The sequence below is a fragment of the Hippoglossus stenolepis genome, chromosome 7 (assembly GCF_022539355.2).
Source record: "Hippoglossus stenolepis isolate QCI-W04-F060 chromosome 7, HSTE1.2, whole genome shotgun sequence".
Lineage (NCBI taxonomy): Eukaryota > Metazoa > Chordata > Actinopteri > Pleuronectiformes > Pleuronectidae > Hippoglossus > Hippoglossus stenolepis.
In genome coordinates, this window is record NC_061489.1 from 877,390 (window position 1) to 891,031 (window position 13,642).

Here is a 13,642-nt window from a genome sequence, read left to right on the forward strand (position 1 = left end):
TTCAGTGTTCACCCCAGTGCATTTGCTAGTTGCTTGTTTGTATGCAAGATTAGGCAAAAACTGCTGAAGGGCTTACTTTCACCTATTTTTCATAGAACAAATCATAGAAAAAATTGCATATTTGACTGTGTGTTTGCAAGTCTTTGCAGTTTGGTGCAGCTTGATTGATTTTAAGGGGACTATTTGGCCTCGGCGAAGGTATGCACAGACAAAAACCTAACCTCTTTGGCAGAGTAAAAAACAAACATGAAAACATAACCTCCTTTGGGGAGGTAAGTATTGTCATTATAGAAAAAATTAGGTATGCAGATAGACTTTCTTTATCTTGGACTTTATTTTGAAGCGTCTTAACAGACAATTGGGTTAGAAAAGTGGAAGAGGCTAACATACAGTATATAATGTACTACTGCCACATAATACATAACCAATTTCAGATATTATAAATAGTTACCTTAATATATACTGTATATAACATAAGCATTGTGTAAGCCTAAGTGTATATGCCTTCAAAGTGATAGTTTTTAAATGTACAGCACTGTGCAAATGTTTTAGGCACTTTAAAAAAAAAATACAGCAAAGTATTTACCTACATAAATAAAGCCATCCATCGAATTTATCATTTAACTTCATGTGTGTGCAGTAAAAAGAAAAACCTGAATCAAATCAACATTTGGTGTGACCACCTTTTATCTTTACACCAACATCTGCGGGGACCAGACCGGACCATCTGCTGCAGGACTCCTTATCTTTTTTTGTCTCTGAACATGGTTCTGTATGACTGTGTTTGGGCTTGTTGTGATGCTGTACAAGGAATCTGACAAACCAAACACCTCCTGATGGGACTGATGGCAGAGAAGAATTTACACCTAAAGTGTCTAAAACTTTTGCACAGTTTTGTCTGCATGGGGCCAGCTGAATAAATTCAAATGTGTAAGCATAAATATAGTTTATAAATACTACATCATATAAACAGTGTTTATGACAGAGTTATGTGAAGATAGGGAAAACTGAAAGAAATTAATTTGTCATACCCTGAATTTACAATCACCAATCATTAGCAGGTAAATCATTCCTATATGTGTAATATGTGATGAAGAGGACAGTAAAAAAAGGGCATATCAGCACATCCAGCTACTGAATGTAATATGTCATATTACAATTTTTTTTTGCATAGTTCGTGTGTCGCTCTGGACCTCCAAGGCCTCCGATCATACCGAATTGCTAAAGCAGTATTCCACATAAATACAACTTACAAAAGCATAGTATCTCGTCAAATATCTACAGAGTGGGTTGCAGCTGCACAGGATATCAAGTGCCATAAATCTCCAGGAGTCTTGTAAGGTTTTAGCACACACACCATTTTCCAGAGGTATTCGTCTGCATTCTCATTGGCCAGTGGCAGCAACCTGTCTCTGCTGAAACACTTCCAATTGCTGCTTGTACCAATCAGGAGCCTCTGGACCATTCGTCCCAGTCAGCCCATGATCATAGCCATAAGCAACAGTTAACTCCTCGTCTTTCTGCACAGCCCTCAATGTTCGGATGCACTTGATTGGCCCAAAACGGGGATGGACAAACCTGCACAGAAGACATAACAAATCATCATGCAGTTCCGACTAAATAAGAATAAAAAGAAAGAAAGAAGTAGATTGTTGAAAAAAAGAAAATGGAAGAGAAGTCCCCTTATGAAACCAGATTTGAATTCACTAAGTATGGATTTCAATTTGGATCTGCACCAAATTGCACACACTCATGAATATCAGTCTCCAAAAGATCAAGATTTATGACTTATTCTGATGTAGAGGTGTTCTATCATGACAGTTATAAAGAAACTGGATGTTTTTTTTCAGATGCTTGATGATACAGTAGATCAGACATGTCAAACTCAAGTGGCCCGAAGTACAATTATATTCGGCCAGCGATAAAATATCATGTCTATCTTAACTGGCCCGCCGGTAAATAGGACACACATTTTTTGTGAAAAATAAAGCTCCATAGGCCTTGCCACGGTGCGCAATGCACACGGAGCTAGCCAGCACTCCTCTCCACTCGCCGAGTGAGAGCCAGGCGGCGTGCACGGGCTACATAGGCCGAGTCATGGTGCGCAATGCCCAGCTAGACGCACACGGAGTGAGCGCCCCTCCACACCTGCCGAGTATTTGATGTTAATACATTTTTTTCCCACTGTTCCAGAGATCCCAGTGCCTGCCCCGTCAAGTTCACCCACACGCTTTTCTCTGTGATGAAGATGAACAAAAACTCACACAGGAGTAGTCTTACTGATGCACACCTTCATTCCATCTTGAGGGTTTCCACAGCACAGAACCTAACTCCAAACATTAATGAACTGGCAGCCAAGAAAAGATGCCAAACATCTGGCTCTGGCACATGTACATAAAAGAAGAATGTAAATATGTTTTCTTTTTGCACTTTATTCAATATCCTGTCTATCCCGTTTAATAAATGTTGACCCTATTTGGCCCTCGACATAGTCCCAGTTTTTAATTTTGGCCCTCTCTGTGATTGAGTTTGACACCACTGCACTAGATGGTTGCAGCCAAACAACAACAATAAAAATGTTGTTTATTAATTTATAACTTGAGGTATCACCCAGCGGTTAGATTGGGGCTTTCAACCATTGTGGTTTCAGTTTATATACATTTTCACACATTTCCAGATTCATATGAGGTCACTGTGACCTGACCACTAAAATCTACTCGAAAGTGGCAAGTGACAAATTATCAAAATTTAAAGAAATGGTAAACATGATATTTCATGCTCAATAGGCCAAAAACATGTTTTGAGAGGCCACCGTGAACGTGACCTTGACCTTTGACCACCCAGATCGAATCACGCAAGTCTAAAGCCGTTTTCAGACATGCAGTAAAATTGGCTAAAAGTCTCTGAGTCCCAGGCTCCGGATAAAATCTCCCTTTTTTCCTGCCAGCCCCTTATTTAAAACTCTAAAAAAATATGAATGAGGCCATGACAGAATACAGTATGATATTGCCCAGGAGATTCAACTTGAGCAGGTGGGCACGTTGATGATGTTACTGCAAATACAGAACACCGAAGATGTCAACTTGGAAATACAACGTGATCTGAGAGCTTTCTGCAATAAGGACCAAAGCTGGTGTTGATGTGCTGTAAACAAAAACATGTGATCTCTGGAATTAAATTCAAATGCCATGTTCTTGCCAGAACAGCATGCTCTGGCCAGACACCACCTCTCTAAATGCTTGGTAGATTTTCCTGTTGATGTGAATCCATCAGACTCTCAGAATCTCTTGCTTCGTTATTCATATGTCAAAAGCAAAGTCTGAACAATGTCCACACCCTATTGTCCGGACATTTTCTGGAGTCATTTCAACAGCTTGTGTGATCTTTTGTGCCAAATTTGAAACGATTCTCTCAAGGGGTTCTTAAGATTGTTAAGCTGTTGTCCATCCACGATTAACCAGGCTGTTTTTTACAGTCAATATTTTTCTTAAAATTAAACAGAATTTGCTTTATTATTGTTCACTTGTGTGCCACTTATAAGTTTGAAAGATACACTTAACTGGTGACTTGGGTCCGTAGATTGTGTCACAACTTTTCAAAATAGAAGCTGTTTTAGCTCAATATAAATCATCAGAGCAACAAAACAAATGTTGTGCTTTTACTTTGTACTTGCTAAAGAGGAAGTGATTCTATGGATGTTGTTGCCATGACATACATCAGCAACCACAACACCTGTGAATGTCTGTCAGTCCATTATGGTGAAAAAAACCCTAAAAAATCTGCACTCCCTGAGACCATCAAGAATGCCCATGCCAAGTGTGAAGTCAATTTGCAACATATGTATTCCACAAACAGATATTTGTGGAATTAGTTCAACCACTAAAATATGATCAGTTCATCTTTGAGTCCAAATAAACATTTGTACCAAAAAATGTATTTCGTAAGGTCACAGTGACCTTGACCACCAAATTCTAATTAGCATTAAACATTTGTAATAAATTTGAAGAAATTCCCTCAAGGCCCTCTGGAGATATGATGTTTGTTGGTATTTAAGACGAGATGATTAAATAAATATAAATGACAATTTTTACATTTTTATTTTTGATAAATTCATTATTATTTGAACCAAGTAATCAAAAAGAATCATTTGATTAATCAATAAAAAAAATATCACTAGGTGCAGTCCTAAGTAACGTGTTCAATTTTAGAAAAGTATTTTACAATGTTGTATTTTAAACGTTATGATCCTTAAACTGTTTTAATTGTTTTATATTGTTTGTTCTCAATTTGATATCTTTTGTTTTGTAAAACACTTTGTAAATGTATTTAATAATATTATTATTATTGATATGGCACCTTTCAAGATAACAACAAAAATTAAAATAATAATAATAACAAAAAATTTAAAACATTTGAATTGTATTTTGAAAACGTGTAGACTCACGGGTCATATTTGCAGTTAGGGGTGAAGGAGTGGTTTGCCTTGTGACCCAGAGAGGCACAGTATCTCTCCGTCTGGTCAAGTGGCTGAGGAACATCGATCACAGTGTCCTCGTCCAGTGAGATGGTGTTTCCATTCAGGGCCCAGTCTCTGCTGTCGACCTGAGGAGTCCATGTTGTCAACAAAGACAGACATTTGGTTTAATTAGTAGAAATACTGAAAAAATAACCTAAGAAAACTAAGGATATGAATGGCACTAACAAGAGCCCTATCTTGCAATGTTAAAGAAAGTAAAAAAAAAAAAATCCTGTTTCCCCAACCTGATCTGCAGCAAAGTTGACTGGTTTCTTCCCTGACCCATACCAGATCCTTCTACCAAGCTTTGTGATAATCTTTCCACTAGTTTTTAGTGTAATCTTGTATACAACAAACAGACAGGGGTAAAAACATGACCTCTTTGGCAGAGGTAATACATATTTCAACTGATAACTCATTATTTTTTAGCTATTTCAACATCTTTGCTTGTCAGTGAACTAGTAAATTTACATTGATTCAATAAAGGGATATTTTTGCTTAAGATGTACAAACTGTAATTAGCTTTTCTTTTTTACATTAGTTCAGCTAATCCACAACCTTTACATGTAAAGATATTTCTTCACTTGCTCTGTGTGTCATACCTCAGAGTGTGTAATGCGTACTCCGTTATAAAAAGCCATCACAGTGTCCGTTTTGGCATCTTTCTTGGCAAACAAGCCCTGTCCTGCTCCTTTAATCATTGAGTCTGCCACAAACACCCTGACAAGCGGAAACCACATGGTGACAATAAGAAGAACAGTCCTCAAATGTCCACAGTAATTATCAGGACAAGCGCATGTATAAAGCAGACCTACCTTTTGCTTTCATATGGGTCAGGAAGCAGAGTGTGAGTGGCAATACAGGTGGATGTGGACCTGTCATACGAGTACACAGGACCTTAAAAACAGGGGGTTGTCAGATTAACGTCGTTTCCATAAACACCTCCCTCCATTGAATAAAATATACATAAGCCAGAGCAATAGAGGACAACTTGACAGATATTACAATGTGACTCACCCATATTCCAGCACATCTGATTACTACAAGTTTAACACCATGATGTTACTATTAACATCCTAAATATAGAAACATCATGATATAGTACTGGCAACCATTTAGAAAATCCATCAATCATAAGTAACGTTTTAAGTAAAAATAAACCTGGAATGTAATGGTTTCAGACTCTGAAATGTTTGGATTTACATCACAGTAAAGTGAACACCTGAGGTTTTATACTGTTTATAAAACATTTTTAAAATGTTCTTTACATTAAATTACATTTTATTTAGCTGATGCCTTTATCCAAAGCAACTTACAATAAGTGCATTCAATCATGAGGGTACTAACCCAGAACAGCAAGAATCATGTAAGTACATTAGCTTCTACAAAGTGCTACATGTAAGAACAATATATAAGTGCAAATAAACCTAATTGTTTATTTATTTTTTGACGATGGTTGTTAGACCATCATCTTCTTTACCAAGGTGTAGTCGGACGAGATGTGTTTTTAGCCTGTGGTGGAAGATGTGTAGACTTTCTGCTGTCCTGATGTCAATGGGGAGCTTGTTCCACCATTTGTGAGCCAGGACAGCAGGAAAGAAAGGGAAGAAGAAAGACAGGTCTGTAGTTGTTTACTTCAGACAGGTTGAGGGTGGGTTTCTTGAGGAGAGGGTTCACGCTTTCCTCTTTAAGAGAGTTAGGGAAACAGCCAGTTGACAGGGAAGTGTTAATAAGATTGGTAAGAAAAGGAAGAAGGTCAGGATCAATAGACTGGAGAATATGAGAGGGGATGGGTCAAGGGGGCAGGTGGTTGGGCAGGCGGAAGTTACCAGGGTAAGAACTTGATTGGAAGACAGGGGGGTGAAAGAGGAAAGAGAAGGGGATGACGATGTGGTTGATGGAAAGGTACTTTCAGTAAGTGGGTTGGAGAATGAGGAGCGTATGTCATCTATCTTTTTTGTAAAGTAATTTAATTCAAATTCAAAACAACTTTATTTGTCCCAGGAGGGAAATTAAAATATTCTGCTGCTTGAAAAACCAAAGATCAATTGAGAAAATAATTGGCTGATGAATCGATAGGATGGCTTAGTCGTTCTCTCTCCTGCCTCTGGCAAAAAAATATATTAAATGACATCTTCATCAGAAATATAGATTCCAATGGGTAGAGTATGTGGCTAAAGCATCTGGACAAAGCAGGTCATAAAGATGATATGTGCACTGACTGTTTGGTGGGACTTCAAAGCATGGCTTTCCACTCTCACTGGAGATCAGACTGGCAAGGCGAGCCTCAATGAGCTCGCCGTCCACAAAGCTTCCAAAGAGAGCTGTGTGTCCATCTGGGTAGATGTACGCTACAGATTCACCGGTCATCTCCCCCTCCTCATTCACCTTCCCAACCACACAGCCCCCATCCTGGAAACACCACAGTAAACATCAACACACATTCATGTAACCATAAACAGAATTTGATAGTGAAAAGTGAGCTCACTCACAGGGTAGTAGACCCAGCACTCCCCACAGCGGTTGTTGTCTTTATACTGGCCCTTGAAGACCAGACATCCCTCTCCATCAAACTCCTGAGCAAGCCCATTGAGCTCGCCATCCACATACGTTCCATTGAGAACACCGCCATCTTCATACGTGTACACCCCGTGGCCCTGGAGAGCATCATCTACATAGAAACCCTCCAGGGTACTGTGTGGAGGGGGAAGAAAGAAAATTAACCTTCTATTCCATCACCTAAAAGGCAATGATGATCAGATATGTATGATATGTTACACGTGGCATCTATTGCACTTCTGTCCGTCCTGGGAGAGGGATCCCTCACATGTGGCTCTCTGAGGTTTCTACCTTCTTTTTACCCTGTTAAACATTTTTTTTTTGTAGCTTTTCCTTACTCTTGTTGAGGGTTAAGGGCAGAGGATGTCACACCTTGTTAAATGAGACAAATTGTGATTTGTGAATATGGGGTATACAAATAATGTTTTATTGATTGATTGATTTGTAGGATTACCCTTTGTGGATAAAAGACAAAAATATTACAAATATTGCCCATTTATATACAACTTTGTAGAACAAGGTAGGTGGAGTTCAAAGTTTAACAAAAGTTGTAATGACGCGAGAAAAAAAGCATTGGTTCAAGAGAAATTAAGATTAAAATGAGACAAGGAGACTGTAACATCACTGTGACAAGTACTAAGCTGTGGTTTGTGACTGCAGGCTCTGTCATCTCTGCTTCCCCTTATTTGGCAAAATGATGATTGATGAGAATGTAGTTGTTGTTTTGGTAGATATACACTCAGTGAGCTTATTCCACTAAACAGCCTCAGTCCTTCATGAGAAAGATTCCACAAGATGTTGGAGAGATGCCGTTCCATGTTGACATGACTGCAGCACATAATGTCTCCAGATTTGTCAGCTACACTTTCATGCTGCCAATCCCCTGTTCTACCACATCCCAAAGGTTCTGCTGGTATTCATGTGGTGACTGGGGAGGTCACTGAAGTTCACTGAACTGATTAACATGTTCATAAAACCAGTTTGAGATGACCTTTACTTTGTAACATGGTGCATTATTCTGCTGGAAGTAGCTATAAGAAGACAGTAAACTGTGGCCATAAATTGATGAACATGATAGGCAACAATACTCTTGTATTTGCAGCATTGCACTGCCACCACATGATTGGCTGATTGGTTAATTATTGAATACACAGGGTTCCTAATAATGCCCTCAGTGGGTTAACTTCTCCACTTCTGATAAAATGGGGTGTACAAGAGCTTTCCTCAGCTTCTGTGGAAAGCATGTGTGGCTCTAGGTGCCTGCCGGGTGGAGCTTTGTGGCACTGCTTCGGTTTGCAGTGGTATTAGCATGATACCAAAAGAGCACTGAGGTTCACTCAGTTCACAATAAACTGGGGGTGTAACAGTACACAAAAATCACGGTTTGGTACGTACCTCGGTTTTGAGGTCACGGTTCGGCACATTTTTGGTACAGTAGAAACAAGGAAATTAACTGAATTTGTATTTCTTGCTATTCAACCCTGGATAACTATGGCTGTGTCTTTCTTACCTAAGTTATTTTTACAAAGTAAAATAACAGAATAAACACTCATAAATTAATAAAGAAAAATAGTAAAATAAATATCCATTAAGGTACAGCATGTAAAAAAATAACTGGACTTAAACTGCACTGTTATTCTATTGGATGTTTATCAATATCAAATATATGCATTTTCATTTGGTGGACCTGCTGGTACTTACAATGTCTCCGCCGTGGAAAACACTTGGGACAGAGCTTTATAAAGGGCTGGTGTGACTTGTTGGCAAACATGTGGACGAGAGGGAACTTTGTAACGGGGATAGATTACTTTCAGTGTGTGTATGAACTAGGGATGCACTATATGGAGTTTTCCGTCCGATACCGATAACTACATGCTTCACATGGCCGATACCGACAATCATTTATTATTAATTTTTTTTTTTTTTTTTTTTAAAGGTCCATAGCCTGTAGTTTATGCACACCTGGGGCCAAAATTGCTAAATATAGTGAGAAAATAGGGATGAATTCATATTCCATTGTTAACACAACAAAAACAGTTATGGCTCAGTTCAAGAGAGTGTACCTTTAGTACATCAGAAAACTTGGTGGAGGAGGAAAATTTCTCCTTCAAAAGAATTTAAATTAATTATTTTGACATCTCAAATAAGACATGTAAATGTATTAAAATAGTAATTGAGATAAAATACTGAGCTGCAAAGCTAGTAGCCAGCAGCTTTAAGTTGAAGAGTTTGTAAGTTTATGTTTTCACCTGGTTAATTTAATAAAGATGATGAAATAACCAGTACCGTCTTTGTTGATGACGGACTCTACGGGTGACTTATGAGATTGGTAGTGTTAAAGTTTTCCCCCTCTCGGAACCTTTGCACATTAGTTGCAAATTACAATCCTACAGTCGCTCTCGCAAAGTGTGAAAAACTTCCACAACGGCAACGCAGTTTTCCGTTCCGACGTAAACACATCACGCTGGTATGGACAGGCACGGAAGAATGACGTCATCAGCGCGACCAGTCGCGTTTGAACCCTGCATTCTCAACAACAGAGAACGGTCGCATGCCCGCTGCTATAAAAACACCTATGTCGCTCGTTATTGCTTTGACACGGTCTGAATTATTTGCAAGCAGCAGCTTTAATGCAGCGTGGAGCTGGGTTTAAGCGGAACTCGTGTTCTCCCTCGGGTGTTGCCGTTGCCAACGAGTCGGCATGTTCGATGCGCTAGCAGCTAGGCAGCAGTAGCGCATTGTCGGCTGTTGTAGGATTCACTTGTCTTTGTCCGTCGTCATTATAGTGACTGAAACTGAAGTGTTCCCACACAGCAGACTTAAACGACGAGGGACGGTCTTCACACTCCTGTTTGTCTGCGGTCGTTATGATCACGAGCGACAGCATATCCGGTCATTCGCTAAAGTTGTCCCTCGTAATTTGAGACACATAAAATAAGTTCCGCACGTGGACTCGCTGCATTCGTTCGGTACACGTGCGTCCCTAACCGAACGGCTAGTACCGGGAATTTTCGGTTCGGATACATGTACCACTACACCCCTACAATATACCATTTCAACAAATGAGTCTGGCTGCCTTTCATATATTGTCAACAGTCATAATGTCCACTGTGCTTTATAATTTCCCCATGATATGGACCTGTGATTTGAACTGTGAGTTCTTTGGCTCAGTTGTCTGGAAGAAAACAAGTCTCCACAGAGCTTCAGTCACTGTCCGCAAACATGCCTGGTTATGCATTTATTCATGATAAATATCTGATCATTTTCTATCAGTGATCTTGATTCTATGTCACAGTTTTGCAGAACATGATTTATGAGTGATCAAGATTCACATTTGTTCTTATCTTTATGGTACCTTCCATCAAAGAAGAAGAACTTGCCCATTCCATTCTTCTCTCCATGGGTGAAGTGGCCCTCAAAACGATCACTGGATGAGTAGGTCAGAGTGCAGAAACCATGGGGCTGATCATCGTCATCCAATGGACCTGCACATATACACTTAAAGTTAAGTCATTTGACTTCACAGCTGACTCACTCAAACAACTCTCCATTCTCCTACAACTCCACTCAGTCCTGAGAGAATATCCCACTTAACCAAACAGCTGCTGAGGGTCATACAACCAAAACTATGATGCAATGGTTCATCACAATGAGGGAGCTGTTTCACATTACAGTCATTGAATCTATTGTTAATATACAAATATGGATAAGTGCAGCTTCGCATTCTTCTTTTAATTCCCGTATGTAGCAACTCTCAACTCTACATTTGTAAACTTAACTAACCGAGAGTTGCAGCTCGTGGTTGTTTTCATTTGCTTTCATCTGCGTTTTCACTTCTTCAAACATGAACAATACAAATGTCTCAGCAGCAGTAGTATGGCCCCACCTAGGCATTAGCATGCTGCGTTGCTAACTGTGATGTGGAATGCACGTGTAACAGACTGTGAAATCATACATTAACCTCTCATGCAGGCAGCGGGACACACACATGACCCGGGCCGCACTCTGCCGCCTGTCAAGCGGGTTCACTACTGAAATAAAGTCCCTGGCGCGGGCCTGCAGTGCGACTGACTCGTGGAGATTTACGGAGAACTGACACGAGAAGCTGTGGGTGGCAGAGAAATGTTGCATATGACCAGCATTCCTTTGAGTACAATAGACAGAAATAAGTAAAAGTAAGACAACGCTTACCTTCCACCAGCTCCTCTAAATTGTCCTCATCGCTGTCCATGCTGCGGGATGAGCACACCAGCCCCGACTGGCTGTCACTCCACACACCCGAGCGTCATTCACTGTAAAACTGACACATGTTGCATTATTTTGATTCCTTTACTTATTTAACTCAGCTGAAATGAGGCAACAATGCTGCCAATTCTCCTCCTCCGGTAAATAATTCAATTCAATTAGATTTCTGCTAAAAGTTATGTAGCCTCGTGACAGAAGTTATGTGAGGGCAACTTTCATGGAGAAGCAAGTAGATATCAAACATTAACTGGTTCAGGCAGCTATTAAAACAGTGTTAGCATTAATAAACAGTTTGATCAAGACCATCAGAAAATACAATGCACCACACATCCCAGTCTTACTGATCGAGTACCCCCTTTAATTCAATTTCAGATTAATAGTTAAGTGCAATTAAGAAATAGCTAAATAATTCCCTCATGAAATCGGAAAATATTGTGAATGTCATTAAGCATACAGTCTTTAAAGGTGTCAATCTCAATATACTTAGATTGGGTCAACTCCTTTAAAGACCGGTGTGACAGTCATCATCTAATTTTTAACATAAAAAAGACGAAGGAGATGATATTCGACCCCAGAGAGGTGAGACTCCATGACCCTCAGTGACAATGCTATCGAGCAGGTGAGCACTTTTAAATATCTGGACATACAGCGGGACTGTAATCTGAAATGGAGTGCCCATGTAGACTTTCTGTGTGGAAAGCTAGCTCAAAGGCTGCACTTCCTATGCAGACTTAGACTGTTCAGTGTGAGCATCGACGTCATGTCAATATTTTATGCTGCTGTTCTAGAAAGCATAATTAGGTATGCAATGGCAGCATGGTACGGCTAAAATAAAAAAAATTGAGAGCATGGAAAAAAATGGCTGTGAAGGTGATGGGCAAAAAGGACTATACTTCCCTTTAGACCATGTACGAAGGTTCTGTGGTCAGACTGGCACACAGATCCTTAATGACCCGTCACACATACTGTTCCCTGAATTTGACCGGTTACCATCAGGCAGACATTACACAGCCCATGAGTGTAAAACCAACCGCCTCAACTCTCATTCGTCCCGATGTCTATCACACTACTCAAGGAGTGAACTACTATAAGGAGACATGTTGAGACATGTTGATTCTGGCAGTACATTTTACACTTTGGTTTTTAAGTTTTAATGCCGGCTTCTGTTTTTCATCTTGTTTATCTGTCATATTCTTTTATTGTTTTATCATTTTAAGTGTTTTTAGGGCAGGTGCAATATTCACCTAACTTTTATTCTGCATTATTATTCTGGGTCTTTGTTTGTTGTACAATGTACTCCTTGCAGCTGCTGTAGCACTTTGGCCTGAGACAAATTTCTCTATGGGACAATATATTTGATTTGATTTGATTTGATTTGATAATCATTTCAATGCAAGCATGCCCCAACCTGTAATGGTGACATCAAGGAAACACACTTTGATGTATTGGTATGTCTTTGTACAGCTTTTCAAACTAATTAAGATCAATATATATATAAACATAAAAACATAAAAAAACTGCTTTTGAAATCACATGCTCAAATGCAGCACACTAGAGATGCAGGGTGCAGTGCAGGATATCTGGTGCAAAGGGATAATTTCTGGGACACATCAGATATAAGTATATCCTGACATCTCCTCACTCAGCCTCTGTGACTGGAGGTGGTGGTGGACTTCTACCTGTTTTTAACGCAGACCTTGGTCAAGGAGAAGAGGCTTGTAAAGTCATACCGTAAAGTTTATACTTAAATGGAATGTCAGACGTTTGATACCTAATGGGCAGGAGTTTAAATGTTATATTGACTATTTAAAAAGGGAAGCAGAAATCATTTGTATTCAAGAATGTTTTTTCAAGTCAAATCTGGATTTCATCTGCAAAGGATACACTACCATAAGCAAAGATGGATAAATGGAGATGGGGGAGGATGTGCAATATTTGCTAAAGTAGGCGTAAATTGTAGACAGTTAAGGGCAGTACAAAAATTGGAACTGCTAGTTATAGAAAAACAAAGAAAGCTTTAGAGTAATATATTTTTATAACTCATGTAAACAATTTGAGAAAGGAAAGCTTGGGAAAATAGTGCAACAATGGAGGGGTAATGTTATTTGGTGTGGTGATTTCACTGCACACAGTACAATATAGGATGAGCAAGAGAATGCAAATGGAGACATTTTAGAGGAGTTAATAGAAGGAATAAATGTGTTTAAAGGATGGTCAGGCACAAGGGTGAAGTTGATAAAAAGTACAGAGTCAGTAATAGACCTCACTAGACCTCAACACAGTCATTAGCAGGTCAAACTAGTTGGGAAGTATTCAAAGGAA

The 13,642-nt window shown here is 39.4% G+C and overlaps 1 protein-coding gene across 2 annotated transcripts; it reads right to left on the reverse strand.

Annotated features, from left to right (window-relative positions):
- Positions 1-312: 312 nt before the first annotated feature.
- On the reverse strand, positions 313-11,393 carry setd7 (SET domain containing 7, histone lysine methyltransferase). Of its 2 annotated transcripts, XM_035160842.1 has the most exons (9): positions 11,267-11,384; positions 11,037-11,180; positions 10,431-10,560; positions 7,009-7,210; positions 6,739-6,928; positions 5,332-5,413; positions 5,119-5,236; positions 4,445-4,602; positions 313-1,578 (listed from the first exon to the last, which is right to left on the reverse strand). In XM_035160842.1, exons 2-9 carry the CDS (start codon positions 11,041-11,043, stop codon positions 1,386-1,388), a joined length of 1,080 nt encoding a protein of 359 aa, XP_035016733.1. In that variant the 5' UTR covers positions 11,044-11,180; positions 11,267-11,384; the 3' UTR covers positions 313-1,385. The 2 variants fall into 2 exon arrangements, with proteins under 2 accessions (XP_035016733.1, XP_035016731.1); XM_035160840.1 differs by lacking the exon at positions 11,037-11,180 and having other exon boundaries at positions 11,267-11,393.
- Positions 11,394-13,642: the final 2,249 nt, after the last annotated feature.

Coding starts and splice junctions, on each gene's coding strand:
- setd7 (XM_035160840.1), bottom strand. CDS start 11,306: ATGGACAGCGATGAGGACAATTTAGAGGAGCTGGTGGAAG. Junction 10,561..11,266: donor TTTAGAGGAGCTGGTGGAAG/GTAAGCGTTGTC, acceptor GTATATGTGCAG/GTCCATTGGATGACGATGAT. Junction 7,211..10,430: donor TTCTTCTTCTTTGATGGAAG/GTACCATAAAGA, acceptor CCCTCCACACAG/TACCCTGGAGGGTTTCTATG.